This window comes from Hermetia illucens, chromosome 1 (assembly GCF_905115235.1).
Source record: "Hermetia illucens chromosome 1, iHerIll2.2.curated.20191125, whole genome shotgun sequence".
Lineage (NCBI taxonomy): Eukaryota > Metazoa > Arthropoda > Insecta > Diptera > Stratiomyidae > Hermetia > Hermetia illucens.
The window spans coordinates 117,525,719-117,546,427 of NC_051849.1; the positions used below are offsets into that span (position 1 = coordinate 117,525,719).

The 20,709-nt window shown below is 43.4% G+C and overlaps 1 protein-coding gene and 1 long non-coding RNA gene across 2 annotated transcripts in view; both read left to right on the plus strand.

Annotated features, from left to right (window-relative positions):
* Positions 1–4,450: 4,450 nt before the first annotated feature.
* Positions 4,451–7,718, plus strand: LOC119647211. The gene is made up of 2 exons (XR_005248813.1): positions 4,451–4,548; positions 7,267–7,718. It is a non-coding gene; the product is annotated as an uncharacterized LOC119647211 (long non-coding RNA).
* Positions 7,719–9,055: 1,337 nt separating this feature from the next.
* Positions 9,056–20,709, plus strand: part of LOC119647210 — a 52,866-nt gene continuing 41,212 nt past the window's right edge. Inside the window, exon 1 of the mRNA XM_038048034.1 lies at positions 9,056–9,355. Within this exon, the coding sequence (XP_037903962.1) occupies positions 9,238–9,355 (118 nt within the window). The 5' untranslated portion in view covers positions 9,056–9,237. The remainder of the gene's footprint in view (positions 9,356–20,709) is intronic.

Below are 20,709 nucleotides of genomic sequence, written 5' to 3' on the forward strand. Positions count from 1 at the left end.
TGACACTAATAATTGGATTTTCATGGAACTTGGCATGTGTATGCACGAGACTGTCCTCTATTTCGGTGCAAAATTTAGTATACCTAGGATGAACTTAAGGGGAGTTTTTTAGTCAATTTCTAATAGTTGATAATTTATTTGAGCAGATTGCGGAATGGGACATCTCTCGAAAATTAGATTTCACATAAGTGTTTTACACAAAACCTTAAAAAGGGCTGCAGATAAGTAGATTCGTCATAAATGCGACCTTAATATTTCATGCGAATGTCAATTATTCCGGTTAATTATGATCTTATTGCATGGCTTTGGAAGCAGTAAATCCGCGCGAAATTGCTAAGTTTGGACTGCGATAACTTTGGCGTTAATGGCCAGATTTCCACAAAATTATTGTCCTCTATGCTGGTACAAAATTCGGAAGTCCTAGGATGAATCTAAGGGGGGTTTTGCAGTAAATTTCTAAAAAGTAGTAATATACTATCAGTAAGTTTATTTGAGCAGATATCGGAATGGAACATATTTTGAGGCCTAGATTTCATCTAAGTGCACCACCCTGATTTTTTTCGGAATTTAAGGTTGGGTAGTTTCTGAAAATGAGTTCTGTCTCATTTCAAGTGCGTACATTTTGACTCCTTACTCATGCACTTTGCAATTTATGCCAGAACTAATATCAGTTTCGGAAAGTACTAATTCATTTGATACCCTACACGATTATATCCGGTGAAAAAAATGTTTGAATCACCCCGTTGCATAAACTAAACTTCACCTAAATTTATGCCACTCATTGTATGCGTGAGATTTCATAGTTCTCATCTGTCCACCAAATTTCGTTCGGATTGGTTTAGCCGTTTTGGAGCAAAATACATGTGATAGACAGACAGACAGACAGACATTGAATCGATTTTAATAAAGTTTTATTTTACACAAAACCTTAAAAACGATATTTTCCTGTCGAAATTTTCGCAATTAATTTTCCTTCTTTCGAAAATTTTGGATATATTTTTATCGGCTTTTGTCAAACACACCGCAAGACAAGAACCTGGCGAAATCCAGATTTTCAAATTTTCCTTGTTTGAATCAAAGAGCGGAAGAGGTTCATGAATTCACAATAATTCACCCAACAGAACTTTTGGAAACGTTTCAAAAAGAACAATTCGTCTTCCCGCGATGCTTACCATTCTTGGCTCAAGGGAAATTGGGAGCTCGTTCCCCACAGTTTTGCTTTCACGACTGTTCGAGGTGCCACCCAAAACCTTTCTCCCAATCCCACCGGCTGTTGACTCGCTGTTCACTCACGAACTGGTCCCCATGCCGCTACGCTCACTTTGAACTTGGTTGAACTCCGAGAGTTTATGTTGCAGCAACATGTGCGTGCTCTTACGGATGTGGCAAATCATTCCCCTCTGTCAAGATCAATTTACCCAAATGCATTCAATATTGTGCAATCTGCGGCGAACATTAGGTTAACTGCACATTATGGAATAATTATTTGAGCAAATTAATTCAGAAAGAGGCGAATGAGATTCCGCTCCTCTCGTGAAGCCGCGGTCACTACAGGGCAGCTGGGTTTCCGAGAGCAGCTGGAGGAAAGACAGGCGTGCTTTACCAGGAAAGGCAGCCAACGATCCGGATAGTGAGTTAGGCCTTGAAGTCCTTCGCGTGAGCGACGCACAGGTTACTACCTCCCATGTCCTCCAACTCCTATTGAACTGCTCCGACTCTACCGATGATCTTCGCTTTCGCGATCCAGTTTGGCATTGTACCGCTTTGCTGCACTTCTTAAGTTGAAGAGCTGGTTATACGCGCTATCTCCGATCTAAAATTCAAGAGCTCAGGATCTTCAGCCGCTCTTACTTGTAGGATGCGCTTTTGAACCTCTGCTTTCAAAATAGCAAGTTTATCTTGGGAACAGACCTCCGAGGTCGCATCATGCAAGGCGTTCATTCGTCGTAAAAGGGCGTAGGTACTTCTATAGATGACCAGGCTGTGCCCAAAAACGGCGTGATAGGGGGAAGTCCCTATCGAGACGTGTTTCACTGAACGCACAGCACAGTTGATGGATGACAGCTTGTTATCCCAATCACTCCGAGGCGTTTGTCTGCGGGGAATATAAAGCAATGTAAATGTGTTGCATGCCATACTGGTTTAAAAGATCGTTGAAAACCACGGATTTGAACTGTACCCCATTATTAGACGTGATCGACTCAGGGATTCCAAATACATGAAAGATTCTCTTCCTGAAGTACTCAGTCTTCATGTTCGCGGTAAACGGTTCAATTGCTTTCACAAATGAAAACTTCGAGAAAGAATCGAGAACGGCTATTGCTCCTATATTTCCGGCGCGAGATCCGGGGTATGGGCCGATCAAAGCGCTTTTCCCATTATAGGCTGGAGCGTTTGGTTGGAAGCTTTTAATGTCTTGCACGTTTCACAATTGCGGATATAGTCCTTGACTTGGGAAACCCAAGGTTTTACCAACCCCCCTATGTGCACTCAAAGGATGATCATGGGCACGGGTGATCACCTCACTTGTCACCTCCTCCGGAATCCAAGCCTGTTGTTCCTGCAGCTCATCTCCTGAAGCATGATTGGTTCGCTTGTATACCAATCCATCGCACATCTGCAGATCAGTGAGTTTGTTGGAATTCTCCCTAATACCCTCGATTATTGCAAATAGTCCGCAGAACGAAAATGTGGTGAATCAAAATCCACGTCTGCGTTGTTCCCACTTCTCTCCAAAGCATCCACCTCCGCTGGTGAATACATTCGAAACAAAGAATCCGGAACCAGATGTTGTGATCCCTTTCTGTTTGATGATGAACGAGAATCCTTGAAGCTTCAATGCCCATTTGGCCAGTCTACCGTGATGGTCGGATTGGTTCATCAGCCATTTGAGCGAAGCGTGGTCAGTTACCACTTCGAATGTTGTGCCTTCAATATACGCTGGAAATTTACGCATTGCTTCCACCGCTGCCAGACATTCCTGTTTAGTGACAGTGTAATTCCGTTGAGGTTGGGTAAGCTTCTTCGACATATACGCTATCGGAACTTCATGTCCCTCCTCTGTTTTCTGCATCAGCACTACTACTACTGCTATGCCATGTTGACTTGCGTCACAATGTATGGCGATAAGCTTGGAGAAGTCGGGGCTATGCAAGCTGGAGCCGAAGAGAGACTCGTTTTCAGAACGTCACCGGGATGGTTTCCTCAGACCAAATGAACTGACGTTTCCTCCGAAGAATGTCTGTGAACGGTGTAGTCAGCATGACAAACTTCCTCTTCCGGATATTCAACGTCAAGGCAGCGTGTCTCATACAGTGAGCCACTTCGCTTAAGAGTAGCGGGTGCTGGTCGAAGGTCTTTGTGATGAACAACAAGTCATCCAGATATACAAAGATTTGAAGGCGTAAATGGCAAGGGATGGACTTTGTTCATTGGTCGCTGCATGGTTTGAGGTGCATTGCAAAGCTCAAACGGCATGGTCACGAACTGATAGAGCAGCCACTCTGGAGCAGTGAAGGCAATTTTATCCTTGGACGCCTCAGAGGAATTTGCCAGGACAGATCCTTCTGATCTAGATTCGTCATGAATCTAGCCTTCGGGAGACGACTGAAAACCTCCTCAATGAGAGCTAACGGATAAGCGTCCTTCACGGTTACACTGTTCATCTTACGCGCCTCAAGGCAAAGTCGCACTTTTCCAGGTTTCGCCACAAGGGTAATTGGCGAAGATCGAGCGTTTTGCGATGATTCCCAAAGCCAGCATCCGATCAATTTCTTCGTAGAGAAGCTGTTCGATGGCGGGAGAGACTGAGACGTGTCTCTGTTTGATCAGTTTATTATTCCCGACGTCGATGACGTGTGTCGTTAGACTTGAAGGTCCTAAGCCCTCCGACTCGAAAGATTGAAAACTGCCAATGACAGCCTCGAGCCTTGCTCGCTGGTGTGTCGTCAACTGGTGTTGATTGACGTCCTCGAAATTTTCGATGGAACATAAGAAAGGTGCAAATAAGTTCTGTGCGAGTCCGAACTTCCACACAAAATCGGCTCCAAGGTAAAGATTTTGAGTTAACGACGGGATAAGGAGGAACGACATCGATTCCGTCCGATAACGAAACGTGATGTCAACCAACACTCTGCCTACAGTTGAGTGGCTAGTCCCGGCGGTTGTCTTGAGATCGATGCGTAATTGCTCCCAATTGTACCGACCGTCGTTAATAATTTTCCGGGCGAAATCCGAAGCTAAGCCACTTACGATATCAACCAGTCCGGAAACAGGTTCACTCAAGACTGTGACATCTGCATTCGTTCGAATATCATTGCCGGACGGACTTGTGCGAACGGCAGAGTAGCAGAGACGTCGGTTGCATATTATTCGCCGCCAATATTGACGTAAGCGAAGTGTTGAGCGCTTAGGCTTTTTCGAGGCCATCTCTGCTACTCTGAAGATCCGTTTTCTGGCCGCATGGTATTGTTGCAGTTTTACGTGGTACGGCCTCAAAACCGAAAGCACCAGTTTTCTTGAAATAATAGGTGGTGGGGTCAAATCCGGGTAAGTCATATCTAAGTTGTCAGACCGCTTCAACACGGTAACTTTCAAAGTTACAGTGGAAGACGTTGTCGCATTGCCTGCGCAGTTATGTGCGTCCGATGCAAGAACGCCCTGATGATTGGGGCTGCGCTCTGGAACTCAACATTTTGGACATACGGGCTTACGAGTATTCGGGTGCCCGCAACCGAAACAAAAGACAAACACGATATTGAATCTCCGACTGAGGATTTCCTGAGATGTTCTTTATGCCAACACCCTATTCAGATTCAGCAGAATAGCTGCACAATTGGTTAGAGAGCCTGCTTGATAGACGCTCCTCTAAAATTTCGCTCTGCTGCACTAACTTAAGCAGCTTGCGAACCGTACTAGCTGGAAAATAGAGAAGTTGCCCCGAACGTCGGGTCTCAGCCCACGACGTAATAACTCTACCCAATTTGTCTTGCGGTAAGGAATTTTCTAGCCTATTGGCTAGGGAAGACACAGCTTTATAGTACCTGTCGAAATCTTTGGATGGACCTTGCATGCGGTCTGGCACCAGTTCAAGGATATCCCAGTCATCTAGAGAATCCTTAAGCTGTTGACGAAGAGCTTCACGAAAAGATGTCCTCTCGACTCGTTTGGGAGACTAGTGGCAGTCCTAGTACCAATCTGATGCTTTGTTTCTGAAAAGAGTGTGTACATAAGTACAGAGCAGGGTGAAATCTCTTGTAGGGTTGTGTTGGCCGAGGTTACCACGTGATCTCGAGCTGCTTGACACACTTAGTGCGTGTTCGGGTCCGAATCTCGAACGGCAGAAAATTGCTCTCGAACCAATTTTTCAATCTATGAAGCAATATTTGCGTCCGTCGCCCTAGCATGCCGCGTGGAAGGATTAACCCAACCACAGGATCCCTCCTCGCATACTCAGGTCAACCTCAGCATAGCTCCATTGATGTAGAGGTAGCGTGGAAGGAAGGCGATACAGGACACGTGAAAAGTTATCTCGATAATGTAACAAAAACATAAAGAGGATCGAAGTAGAAAAAGAAGCATAGTATATAAAAGAAAAAAGTGAAATGATCGAATCAACCGAAAAGAAAAAAGGAAGGAAACAAAGCAAAGGAAAGTGAATAATAAAAAATCTAAAAAAAATCAAATAAGGTAATAATCTAAAGTAACGACCGACTTATCACACATTTGGGAAAGATGAAAAAAAATAATAATAATGAAATACCAGGACTCCTCTTTCCCTAAATTGTCGACTCCTTATTTACAACTCCTGCAAAACTCTCGGATGGCCAAAATGCCAACCCAACCTCAAAAATTGTTTCACCTGTGTGTAGAAAAACACACACGGTGGGTTAAGTTGCTCCCCGTCGTAGAATATTAAATAAAAGAAAACAAAAGGAATAGCGAGAATTCAATCTTTCTCTTGTGAATTCAGAGAACAAAGTGAAGATGAATCATTAAAGACGGAACGGCACAGCATATAGCCGACTACCTCCGTATTCCTTGAAGGATTCATCTCACCCGTCACTTCATCCTTATGAAGAAGGAAGAATATTTAGTTTTTTCAAATTCTAAAGCGAAGCGATAGCTGTTTCACATAAAGGTAGGGAAAGACACTCCTCAGAAGCTCGGACGACAATACCTTTCAGCATATAGTTTAGAAACACTTGTTTCCGGAGGAAAAGGCGTGGAAACTAAAATCAGAAACGTGAAGGTAAGTGTACGTGGAGCCTAGCCGGGAACAATGTTGAGAATCTATTGATTCTCTATCCGACATCACCAAATGAAGTTGTGAGCTGGAATAGGCTATCTTCAACTGATTCAGAAAATCTGTAAATAAGAAATTAGGCTTGAATCCAGGAAATGTTGGACTCTACGTTGGGCGCCTAAAGGAAATAGGATGATCAAAGGATCATCCTTAGTGTCCGAAAACGACCTAGAGGGAAGAACTATCCCAGAAACCTAAAAAGTTGGCGAAATTGACCGTGAAAGTCCCCCCGCAAAGGCTGAAGCTCCATCAAAGTGCTCAGTTGACACGTTCTTGTACGCCTCTGTGCTAGCCAGGAGCGAGAATTAACACCGGATTTAAAAATGGACCATAAACAAAGAAATTCGCGACGCTTAACGATAAAAACCAGAACGCGATCTAAATATGGAAAATGGAAAAACGGCTCCACCGCGCGCGTGGAGCCGTAAGTCTCCGGACCTGAGTGCGGCACGCGATCGAGAGGGAAGATCCACGACGGATTACAGCCCCGATCATTGTTTATTCTGCCTCATATAGTTATCGAGGCGCGGCCCCTGAGGTTCCCTCCCATCCTTGACATCTTTAGGCCATTAATTACAGGATATCCCTATTAGGGTTTTGCGGGGATAAGGAGGAAGAGAGAGGGTGGAAACCCTCAAATCGAAGAAAAAAAATTATCTCAAATTCATTTTATATTCATGCAATTAAAAATATATATAAAAGTAAAATGAGATCAAAAAATGAGATGAAAAAAAGAAATTAAATCGAAATAAAAAAAATATAAAAAAAGAAGAAAGTGAGATTAATGCAAAATAAAACTTAAATTTTCTGTCTGCGAATAAAATAGTTAGACCACTAAAGTATTAATTGCATATATTTTATTCTCTATTAATTCAAATATTCCTCAATTTCCTTTCTATTGAATAAGTAATCATTTATTCCTGATTTCGTCGTTTTTAATCAGTTTTCCGTTGAAATTCTAGAATATTTTGAAATTTAACAATTTGGATCGTCCAGTACGAATGTGGATTTTCCTCGAGACACCAAAACTCCACGGAATTTTCCCTCAAACATCACTTTAAAACTTCGTGATTTCTTCTAGAGCTGGTTTTCGATGCGTCGCGTTGCGTGCGGTTAGCAATGAGCCACCCCAACAGGTTGCCACAAAAAAACGATATTTTCCTTGAATCGACTCCGATGAATGGGATGGTTAATGGGCCGGAATAGGCTGAGTAAAGCGCCGTACGCATTACCTAGTTGAATAAAATGCATTAAACTGAAGGATAGTGTTTGCTGTCTGTCTCCAAAATTAAAGTGGACTTCGTCTATCTCCAATACCCACAAAAAAGCGAAATGTTCGTCACGCTCGATAGCCTCAATTGCAAGGGGATGATGATTACGCACTGGCGACGCTAACGACCAGCTTCAATTCTTTCAACATTGCAGTTAGAGCCCGTACTGCGCGCTTGTTTGCGACTTACAGAGCTCAGATTTAATAAAACTAATTGATGATTTTATAGCGGGCTTGAGGTGTACTAAGTATAGTACTTGGTGATTCACAGCCTTCTCACGGGTCCTTCGACTGCACTAGTAGCTCATACAGCGGTATCGTTAATTGGTTACAGTACTTTCTCCGAAAAATCTTGTGATCTGAAATCGTGTTCGCTTGGCACTGCGAATTGCAAAACACTCACTCTAATAAGAAGCTCAAATTCCACAAATCTATTTAAATTTTTATTCTCCCGTCAACGCTTCTCGCACTATAAAACTCCAATTCTTGCAAAAAGAACGAAATTTTCACTCCCAAAGTCACCGGCTGATCCGCGGAACAGGTACAGGTGAAAATCGTTTCAGCACTTTTCTCGCTCATGGGAAATTCCCAGATCGTTCTCCGCAGCGTCGCCTTCCCGGCTGTTCAAGGTGTGAGTCTCTTTTTCAAATCCCATCAACGGCCAGTTGATCCGGGCTCGGCCATGGTTATTTGCAGATTTTTCGGCTGGAAAACTTTTGGAAATAGCCATTGCAATATAAACCGATGTGATTCAGTGCATGCGTGAAGATTCACGGCTTCAACCTTTTCACCAAACTTCATGTCAACAGTTATAACTGCTTTTGGGAAAAGTGTGGGTGATACGGCAGACAGAACCCCAAAACGTGTTGAAATGTCTGTTTCTAGGGAAAGATTTTCGGTCTGGACGAGAAACGTTTCAATTTCATTTCCAATGAAATGGCTTCCAAGTTTTCCTATTGGGTTTTCTACTGCCCGGTTAAAAACCTGTATGATAAAAGATACAAGGTGGTTGAGCCTTCCGACATGATGGTTACTTTGTAACTTATACCGAGAAATACATTACAACAACAATTTGCCATTCGATTTCCCAGCATTTTGTATCCCAATTTATAGACGCCGTCAGGATCCAAATATAAATATTATATATGTAGAAGTATAATCATACCGAGCAGATCCTCGGTCATAAGTATATACCCACACACATACTCGTATATACCACTGTAATGGGGTAGGTTTTACATGGTAATTACTTGAAAGAAACTTACGTGCCTATTGAACGGACAACGGCTTCCCTACTTTCACTATTATACGATACAATTGTTGAGTCCTTCCTTCTCACTTCTATGTATGGAGGCTTTTTGGTCTAGCTACCTAGAGTGAAGGAGTTGGCGTTACGTTCGTGACATAAAATGGTAACGCATTCGGACCATTCAATAGCTGTCCATTGGCCACAAACCTACGCGAAGCTAGGAATAGAAATGATGTGTTTTGTTGGCCCAGTGACAAGGAAAACTTCGATCGAAAAGGAGCTAGTCGGACGGGGTGCATAAATGTGGAAGAAAAGTTTAAAAAATTGTAATGATTGACGCGAATTGCCCTTCGTTATACTGCGTTCCCCCTGATTGTTTCGGTTACGTCTACTGAATAGTTTTACTCGTAGTCGATGCTCGGATTTCTCTATTTAGCGTTAATAATAGGATGGATGCTGATTGTTATTATCCTAAAGTGTAAGAAGGTCGTCGCGCCATATTTGATGTATACATCAGATATGCACCTGCCTGGTATGTATTGTTGCCACGCAAGATTTCGAAGTCGTTTTACGAAAATTACCCTTGGAGAACTACTGACAAAACAATGAAAACTTATAAGCAATAGTTCCAAGAAGTATACATATAAAATGCGCCATGTGAAGTAACATAAAATTGTCTGGCTCTTTGTCCAAGTGCTGGGCACTATACTTTGCATTCGTGTGTCCCGAAGCTGTACTATATTGAATTCCGGCCTGTTTTGTTACTATTTTCGTAGAAACTGTAAAGGAGAGCTATCCGAGTTGTGTCATAATGTCGCTCATTAGAACCACTCTTGATTATTAATTTTTCCTGCTTGTCGAAAAATCCTGCACCTTAATATGAATGTGTGATTCTATCATCCAGAATATCCTAAATCTAGTGCAGACCTGGTGCTTCATCTATGAACTTTCTGCTACCTTCTTTCGCATTTGTTCGGTTTGGTAGTGATAGGATCATCACATCTTCGCCTTCATAAACACCAGACTGCCGCTGAGATTGGCCTGAACATTGATGGAAATCGACCCAACAGCCGACCGAAACAGCGATGATTGGTACGCTAGACGGACATTTTGGAACTTGTCAACTCCATACGGACCTAACTTACGTCCGAAAAAAGTGGTGAACCCGATCTAGATAAGACGACTCCGCTACCGAACGTAACAAAGGCTATAGATAAAGAAAACAATAGAAGTAAACATGATCTTCAAATGTACTTTTTGTTCTTCAAGTGACATTCCACTGGACTGTCTGCAGGCCTGAATAGCGGGGGATGAAAAGGGCGGATTCCTCTGAGCTCGGAGTATTATCGGGGACTTAGATTATAGCCGTCAATGAAAAAAAATATGCCATAGATTCCCGCATAATTTTCATCCCTGCACGATTTTTTTCCACAATTTTCACGAGGGCCCTGATTGGTCGGCAAGTTCATGTCTGTGGTGAGGAAATTAAATTTGACTTATAATCTGCAAGCTGCACTAACAAGTTACTTGCAGGCGCAGACGCAACAAACGATCGAGAGTATGAAATCAGTGGTATCGACGTAAAACGCATTACTGGGATCTATTCAGTGTTAGCGAACGTAAATAAGCTGCATTGAGGTTGGGTTTGGAATCTGAAATCAATCACAAAGAGCTATTGTAGATGGAAATTGGTCAAACGACTAATAAAGCCATCTACACAGTTATAAATTTTCATTTTCACATTACCACCACTCCTTCCATTCTATCTGATGTCTGACTGTTTCGATATTGTTTTGAGAAAGCTATTACACGTAGTTTTTCCTGAAATGCTTCTTTTAGAGAGGCAATCTATATACACTTCCTGGTGACGTCAATGAAAGCCTTCCTGGTAAAATAGATTTGAACTCCCATCACACTTCATAATGACGGAGCGTGTTAATTTGATCAGTGGAATTAGATCCAAAGAGGAAACTAGCTTGTTTTTTGTGGATATACCTTTCGACGTATTTTCTTATACATTTTGAGATTATTTGAGAATTTATTTTTGCTAGTATCCTATTATTTTTGGTGCTATCCCATAAATCAATCCACTTACGAGGCATAATTTCTGTTTCTAGTGTTCAAGATTTGAAGCGTGCTAGTCCAAAATTCTCAATCCGTTTTAGTAGCGTTTTACGCCATGCAGGGAATAATTTGAATCAGGCCCGTGTTCAAAAATCCGCCAAGGGGCGGTTCGAACTTATTTTTTGTCATTATTTTTTACGTTTATTGAATTTGCTATTTACTATCTTATTGAATTCGTCATATAAGGGACTTCAAGGTGGTTTTGATTTTCAGAAATGCCCCCTCCTTCACTTTATGCATGAGCCTGCTTTGAAGCTGCCGGACAGTGGAGTATACGTTTACGCGTTTCAGAGCCAGTAGTATTAACTGCAACCTGACACGCACTGTATTTTGAAACTATCATACTCACTAATGTGTTCCAAAACTTTTAAACTATCAATTGAATTTTTTATTACCCTTCTCACTCGTTGAATATCCTAATATATGTTTGCTCAAATGTTCAAAGCTACTTACTATGTTTTCCCCGAGTTATCACAATCTTGGCAGATGCCGGATTTTACCTAATACTAGCATAAGGGCCAAGCACTTAGGCTCGGTAGATCCTACCTACTTGGTGGTGGTGGCCGGTGGTTAGGCTAATAAGAGAATCCACCGAGAACTCCTCACAACATTGAGCATGCATGCAGAATGGTATATTCCATGCATGGTTTGAACCAGACTAGGTAAGAGTTCCATCAAAGGGAGCCGTGAGGGATATTGGTACAATATCTGTAGCTGACAATATTATGGGAACTGCAACCACTTTCTCGAGATTTCCCTTTGATTTCCCGAGCTAGTGGCTCATAGTTCACCTTCTTCTCCACGTATTTCCGTTCAGTGTTGCTATTAAGGGGGATAGCAACATCAATAATATACGCGGAGCGACCTGTCTTGTCAATAAACACATCAGGTTTGTTTTGTGATGTATGACGATCAGTTAGAACTTGCCGGTCCTAATATATGCTGTAAGTAGGACTATCATGTATTGTCTGCGGTTCATATCGGTAAATCGGTCATGTTCCCGTGATCAGCCCATGCTTGTATGCAAGGTTTTAATGAATCACCTTACGTACAGTATTACGCCTGCTCGTGTATTACAGTGCAGCTAGAAATTAGATGGTCAAACATCTCTAACGCCAAACCATACATTCTGGATTGAAAGATCCCACAGTCTGCCTTACAAATAGCTGCATGCAAGGGGCTCGCCTGCTCTTTGCTGTAAAATGAGCGACGAATCGACTTGGCAGTGATATTGTGTCGCCACGTCAACCACGATAGCGAATATATTCAATGTGCTTATTTTATTCTTCCCCGGGAGATGCGAATTCAGTACTAACTTTGTACGTCGGAATTCGGACAGCAGAGCATCCTTCAGATCACCAGCGTCATCGAGCATGAGTTCCATGCAGAATTCCAAGATATTTGTAGAAGTCTGTCTCGGTCATAGCTTGGATGTGGAGGCCACCAATGCTATGTCCGGTATGCGGATGGGTTGAATTCGAAGCCAAATTCCATTCGAATATCACGGCTGAATATGTCTAATATTCGCAACGGACTTCTAAGGTGGTCGTCAGTACTAGCATACAATTTGATGTCATCTAAGTACATCAAGATTATCAGCTCGCACTTAGCACGTAGGCCACATTTGATTGCGAAACCATGCCCTCTAGCATTATTCAGTAGCCATGAAAAGGGGTTTAGTGCCATGCAAAAGGGACTCAACGAATCCCCCTGGAAGATGCCTTTCCGTATATGGATAGGCTCTGAGATATTTCCACCCTCAGATGAACGTACTGATAAGGTGGTATGTCACCCTTCCATGACTGTCGCCAAAAAAATTTATTGGTTTGATATCAATGCAATACAGTCCTAGAACATCGATTGGCGAGTTATGCGGTACGCAGTCAAAAGCTTTGGCATAATCTATAAAGCAGACTTCAGTTGGACGGAGGTGAAGAGTGCTTTGACGAATACTAAAACTGCTGCTTGTAGTGCGACGTGGTGTTGTTAATGTCTATGACAGAGTAGTTTCGACCCCTATCGATTCTTGGTCACCAGTTTCCGCGATCACTTCAAGTCGAGTACGCTCCTTGATGATGACCAGCATTATGCTGTTACGAGTAGAAAAGCGGTACTGGTTTGAACTCGCTGCGCAGTCATGTGTGCGAACCTCAACGAATCTCTGGAGCAACAAGGGGCGATAAGATGTTGTATCCGCCGCCGCCATTATTTCGTAGCAGAAGCGGATGATGAAGAGGTGAGGAAAGTAACCACTTCATCCGCTGCCTACGCGAATCTATCGAAGTGGTCGCCACCGATTGTGGTGAAACAGTTCCATCAGGCGGAGCAATGGTCCTAATCATCGTGGGGCCTATACGTCGAACCGCCTCACAATTAGCAGTTTCGAGGATATGCTGTCCATTACGGGAGCACTATCCAGTTACCAAATTAGACGACTCCCGCCGATTATCCGTACCGGACCTTAAAATTGTGCTTCTCCTCATTTTGGGTAGTGCATATTATACCTAACTGCTAGGTGCGGTGATAGCTCCCTCAGTGAGTAATTTGCTAGATAAAGTTGCTGCACTTTTCTCACCTACCCTCTGAGATGCTGGCGTGGCGTGCAGCCATTTCGAAAATTTCGACTATATAAAGTTGGACATTTTGTGTCTAAACGAAGCAAGATCATGGGACTTTCGAGAATACTCCCCTTGGTTTTGCCACACTAATGGCGATATGCTTTTGCATCCTGGAGTAGGAGCCGAGTAGGAGCAAATGCGAATCCAGTGTCGGGTTGTTCTGACTGTAAGATTCCGGTTCACGTTAAGGAGCATCACAATTGTACAGTGATATGCGCTAAAGGAGGCTTCTGTTAGAGTGGAGAAGGATTCTTTCTATAAACAGTTACAAGCAGCTCAGGAGAGACGTTTTGAATGTGACATTATGATCGTGATTGGTGATCTGAATGCCAAGGTAGGATCTGACAACATCTTGCTCGGACTTGTGATTGAGAAGCGTGGTCTTGGCAACCGTAACGATAATAGTGGGAAGTTTGTCAATTTCTGCAGCTTCCAAAGCTTCGTCATTGGTGGCACGTAGTTCGAGGATAGGCCCTGCCTTAAGTGTGCAATCAGATTGAGCGTTTTGGGATCAACAATAGATTTAGGAATTGTCAGCTGGAATTGGATAACATGAGAGACGTTGATATCGGCCTGGAAAGGGATGGTCGCTTACGTTCGCTTGTGTATTGCTTCCGAAACTTCTCGCAGGGTTGGAGAGCTGCGACTTTCAAGTTCTAAATCGACGGCTTATATATTCTAGCTGCCGCTCGACATTGAGAGAGTTATCTTGCTGATCGAGCGGCAAGCATCCTGAGTAACTTGCCTGAGAATATCGATAAGCATAGTGCCGATATCAAAAATGCTTTTTTTTTGTCGTTGGCTATGTTCCGCAGAGACGTTACAAGATCTGGCAGACTGCATAATGGTGGAATTGGACCAATTACCGGAGGGATTGCAGCCCTAATGACTGCTGGCGGGCGTCATGCCCTTGAGCTCCTATATTGTATCAAATCCCGGGAAGGTAAGCATAGTGTGACGAAAGGCAATTTGTTTTCCCGCTGGTTAGAGAAGTGGAAGATGCCTTAAAACGCGATGATATTAGGAGTGCATACCGCATTACGGTCAAAGGGTAGTATAGGTCCCAGGGCGAAACGTGCATTGGTACCCACGATGGAGCATAAAACCTTGGAAACGCAGCTGAACCAACACCAACAGCTCTATTACCAAACCTATCTCCATTTCCACGTGGTGATCGCCGGGAGTTTTTTCTTTATGAAAAACTGCAGACGGAGAAAGATGAAGGCGAGTCTCCCGCGCCTAAAAACGGGACAAAATGTCCGGAACTGGTCCTCCAGGTTGGAGGTTGGGTAGGGCTGACACCCCTACATGGAAAACCGATGTTACGAAACCATGAAAGAAGCCTCGGACAGGATGGATTTTACAACGACGACCCCGGGAACGACAATGGATTCCCAGTACAGAGCCAATGCTGCGGAGCAGCTTGCCGATACCCTGTCCCAATGTAAGGCTAATGTAACAACGTTGGAAGAGATGCGATGGGCAGGGACCGTTTTCCGTGAGAAGAGCCGCTACATCATATATTATAGTGGCCATCCAGTAAACCATGCGCTCGGAGTACGTTTCTTAGTCGGCCACAATATATATTTGAAAATATAATCGAAAGGCTATACACTCTGCGTTTGCGAGGCAAATTTAGAAATATGAGCCTCATAAACGTTCACGCCCCTACAAATGGGACTGCAGAGTCGGAGAAGGATAATTTCTACGAGGTAGTTGAGCGAACCCTCGAAGCCTGTCCCAAGTATGATATCAAAATCATACTTGCTGATTTCAACAATCAAGTAGGGCGGGAGCCCGTATTCAGGGGATATGTTGGCTCCCATGACTTACATAAGGATACCAATGATAACGAACTGCGGATTATTCAGTTAGCAGTATCAGACGAAATGTTTGTTGGAAGTGCCTGGTTTGCGCGCAAAGCAGTTCACAAACATACGTGGGCCTCTCCAGACGGGACCACTTTCAACCAAATTGACCACGTGGTGATTGAACGCCGCCACCTTTCAGCCTTGATGAATGTGAGTCCAATATAAACTCGGACCACTATCTCGTTGGCATGTTGCTCCATCTACAGTCCCTTCTGACAATTAGGTGAGAGTGAATACTGAAGCCATCCACAACACAACCCTCCGCGACAACTATAAGGGTGAAATGGATGCCGCAATAATAGCAGTCAACAGAGGTCGTGGAGATGAAGCATCAATAAATGATCTTTACAACCACCTGAAGAACGTTATCATTGATACGGCCACAAACATACTTGGCCCCAGCCGCAAGAAAAGTTGGAACGGCTGATTTGACGATAAATGTAAGCTACCTACGGAACGGAAGAATGCTGCATACCGAGTAATGTTGCATTCTCAAAGAACGCGGGCACGCGCAGAGACTTATCACGAACTCCATCGAACAGAGAAGCTACTTCACAGATGGAAAAGGAAGCCTGCGAGAACCAATAAGTCTGTGAACTCGAAAAGTTCAGGGAGCAATCACACCAGGCACGGAAGTTTTACCAACAAGTTAGCAGGATGAAGCCTTATACACCGCGATGCTCATCCTGTCGAGACAAAGAGGTAAATCTGATTTCCGACAGAATGGGCATATTGCAGCGATGGGTTGGGTACTTTGATGATCTATTGAATAACCAGAACATCGGCGAGTTGGAGGACCCGCCAACTGAAAATGACGGATAAATACAGCCATACATCAAGTGTAGGAGAAACAGTCCGCGCAATTCATCGGCTTGAAAATCATAAGTCGCCAGGAACCAATGGAATTACAACCGAATTAGTTAAATATGGAGGTGACCAGTTACACCAAGTGGTTCATCAACTGATGCCCAAGGTTTGGGCCAGCGAATCAATGCCTGACGATTGGCAACGAGGCATTATCTGTCTCATACATAAAAAGGAATATATAACACAGTGCAGCAATTATAGAGGTATCACGTACCATCTATAAGATATTCTCCGCTATCTAGGCCGGATAGCCCCATACGCCCGAACATCATTGGCCCATATCCAAGAGGCTTCACTCCAGGCAAATCAGCAACAGATCAGATTTTCTCTCTGCGGGAAGCGATGAAAAAACTGTTGGAATATGGACGCCAGTTGCACCATCTATTCATCGACTTTAAAGCCGCCTAAGATAGCATAGCCAGGATAAAACTGTACACGGCCATGAGACAATTCGGTATCCCGACGAAATAGATAAGACTGACTAGGCTAACCCTGACCAATGTGCGAGGCCAGATAAAAGAAGCAGGATCACTCTCAAGACCATTCAACATCAATAACGGTCTACGACAAGGTGATGTTCTATCATGCGTCCTCTTTAACCTGGCCCTCGAGAAAGTGATCCGCGATTCTGCAAGAGGTACGATCCTTTTAAAGTCCACCCAACTACTGGCCTATGCTGACGATATCGACACCATGGAAACAACGACCCGAGACGTACAAACTGCCTTCATCCAGGTCGATCAGGCGGCGCGAGATCTCGGGCTGCACATCAATGAAGGCAAGACAAAATATATGGTGGCAACGTCAGCACCGAAAACGAACCAACCAACAACATCAAACCACACTGGTCAAACAAGAAGAATAAAGATTGGAGAATACAACTTTGAAATCGTTGATAATTTCTCCTATCTAGGGTCGAAAATCACAACCGACAACAGCTACGATGATGAAATCCGCGCACGGTTGTTGTCCGCCAACAGAGCCTATTTCAGTTTACTAAAACTGTTCCGCTCGAAATGTCTCACCATGGGGTCAAAGCTCTTACTGTACAAGACAATGATATTGCCAGTCCGCATGTATTCCTCGGAGGCTTGGGTTCTTAGCAAGAAGATTTGCGAACTCTTGGCCGCGTTCGAGAGAAGAATCCTCCAAACAATTTTTGGCCCCCTATATGAGGATGGACGATTCCGTAGCGTACATAATGACAAAATCCATGAGTGATATCATGACCACCAGGTTGTGGATAAAATCCGGCTCAATAGACTACAGTGGGCGGGTCACTTAATCTGTATGGACGAGGATGATCCCACCCGGAAAGTCTGTAAGGGCAATATCTCTCGTAGAAAAAGAAGACGAGGCAGAGTCTTCTTTTTCTACCATAGATATTGCCCTTATAGACTTTCCGGGCGGGATCATTCTCGGAAAGAGAAAATAGAAAAGAAAATGTAATTACTAACAAAATCAAGAATAGTGTAGGTAATAACAATAATAAAAGTAATGGAAATGCTGGGGCCGGAAATGTAGGACACAGCAGTAAGGGGGAAAAACTGCCTCCTATAAATGGACATGACCTTGCAGGTCGCGATTTTAGAGGGCAGTATTGAGTCCATGATGCTGACTATGCCCAGCAAGTGTGCAAAAACAAATGCACACACATGCGACTGAAATTAACAGCATTACAAAATGTTTGAGCACACAGCATGACCGCCGCTAGCTCGGCGACCACAATCGTACCGCAGATTAACGTCAATTCCATTGTAGGAATCCATCAAAGAGCAGCGCTCCTCCATTTCACGGTCAAGCAAAAGCCTGACATTGTTTTGACTCCCGAAACACACCCCAATCCGAGGCATTCCATAACGTTTAAGGATTTCGAATTTGTGAGAAACAATAGGTAGAATTGTGATGGGGGAGGTGGTACCGGGATTCTCGTGGGTCGCCAGTATCGTTTTAGGCAAATCAATAGACCTGAATTTGAAAGCTTTGAATGTTTGGGAGTCTGTGTGGGAAGTAATGGAGCCAAGTTTAAGGAGGAGTTCTATTCCTTGTTTTCGATACTCGAATTACATAGGTTGCATAATTACTATATCTTTGCTCGTGATTTAAATGCCAGGCATACGTCGTGCCTAAACGTCACAAATAATCCCAGAGGGGTTTTCCTCAATTCTTGGGTAGAACAAAACCAGATAGAGTATAAATGTAAGCTCTATGGGTTAGATAGCCCTACATTGGCCAAGGAAAATTGCTGTCTGGATTTCTGTCTTACCAACGCAAGATTAAATTTCAAATGTAATAATTCGGTGCGAAGACTACAGACCCTTCCTTATGATAGCGATCATAACGCCATCTTAATGGAGGTACTGTATGATAGAAGAGAAGTTCTATTAGATGCCATAGAACACGATGGCCATAAGCTGAACTTCATGAAAACAAATTGGAAGAAATTCCAAGAGCACTTTGTCGGGGATATCGAGAGCAATGTCCTCCCGATGAAGGAAATGATGGTCTGGTGGCACCCAGTGTTACGAACCTGACAAATGAGGAGGTAATTCATCGTCTTCCAGTTAGAGACACTGACGTCCCCGAAATCATATGTTCCCGAAACAATATGGAAGGATATGCCATTCCAGCCATAAAAAGGTTGAACAAATTGAAAAGCCTTTTTCTCAAGCGCGTCAATAATATCTATCGGAGATTTGAGGATTACCACCATTCTACATTGACGAGACTCAAATCGTTGCTTAAAGCGGCGCGAAAAATGATTTGCGAGTATTTTGTAAAGTTGGTCTGTGAAGTCGGCGCGGGGGTTTTCTCGAATACACATAGTGTATCCATGTCATTATGACCGTACAAATTAGGACGTAATTTGATGCAGCTGTCCTGTTTAGCCCTGTGCAAACTCGCAAACATCTCCCCTCAAAGATCTTTAGTTTCTCCATCTGATTAGCACTCACGTTAAACCAAATTGGGCACCCATACGTGAGTATTGGTTTAATCAGAGTAAGATAGCAGCCCTTCAGGTCAGGTGAGAAGCATAGAAAAGTCTCCCTAAGGACATGAATGCCCTGTGTGCGTTTTCAAATGTCGTTTTAATATGATAATGAAAATGCAGGCGATCGTCCATATATACGCCCAGGTATTTTACACACTTTTTGTGTGGGATGCGCTCAGTTCCATCTTCGTTTGCGAGGATGTGGAAGTCTTTCCAATTCCTTCTCACATTCTTGTTGGTATACGCCAAGGAATCGCGGAATAGAATCGTTTCGCACTTTTGTGCATTGATTCTCATGCGCCAACTGTCCGTGAAGAACTTAATCTTCTGAAGTTGAACTTGCAGTTCAGTCACCTTTTTATGGGCCATGTAGGCAACCAGATCATCCGCAAAGGTAATCAGTGATCTTTTTGGCGACTTGTTAAAGTCAAACGAGCTGTGTAGCTTGCTGGCAAATATAGCAAAAAGTGTGGGAACAGTTACTGTTCCTTGCTGCAGTCCATTGACAACATGGAATTTACTGTCGCTCGCCGGCATATATCGGACGTTGCTTTCGTAATTGTATGTATAGGCGAATAGCCGGGTCGGAATCCGAATTTTGAATTCGACAATAAATCATACTTTTTGATGTGTCCGTTCAGGGCTTTTAACACCAAAACCTCAAACACTGATGTTAGGCAGCAAGCTGATTGGGCGGCAACTTTTTAAACTGGAAGAGTCCTTTCCTTTTTTAAGATAGAGAAAACGCGGGCTTTCTTCCATTGTCCTGGGAAGTATGAGTTACTCAACAGATTATTGAATTGGATGCAATTATTCTACTATATTCGGTATTCCATCCACGTCGGATGAACTTTTGCAATTTACCCGTCTGAATATGGAGACATATGAGACAAAGTGTTCAAGCAATTAATCATCCGAAATAAGGTCAGCTTGTATCGCAGTATTGAAATGGATAACCAGGATGCGGTTCAGGCTGTTTTTGAATGTGTGGACGCCCCTCTCCACTATTTCTGAAAGTCGTGTTGCTTCTATGTCCGTTGTGGGTCGATAGATTGATTCGAAGTGGTTTCCTACCAGCTCAAGTTTCAGAGCATCATCCATTATAATGCAGTTCCCCTGCGCACCGAGAACCCGATTATTATTATTCTGACCTGGGTCAATGAGGTTTTGTACTTCATTGCTGTGTACTTTCATCTTCAGCACAGATACTCGTGACTTTTTCCTAAGCAACGAATTCACTTGAGTGAACATGATATCCGAGTCGCCCGGCGAAAATTAGTGGCCGCTCCGAGGAGCCCAATTAGCGCTTTTGTGCGCCGTTTTGATGCCACAAACTCCTAAGACCGTGACTGTTGTTATGGGAGCAGGGAGGCAGAGTCTAGCCGGCTAGGATCTTCAGAGCCAGTCCGTAGCA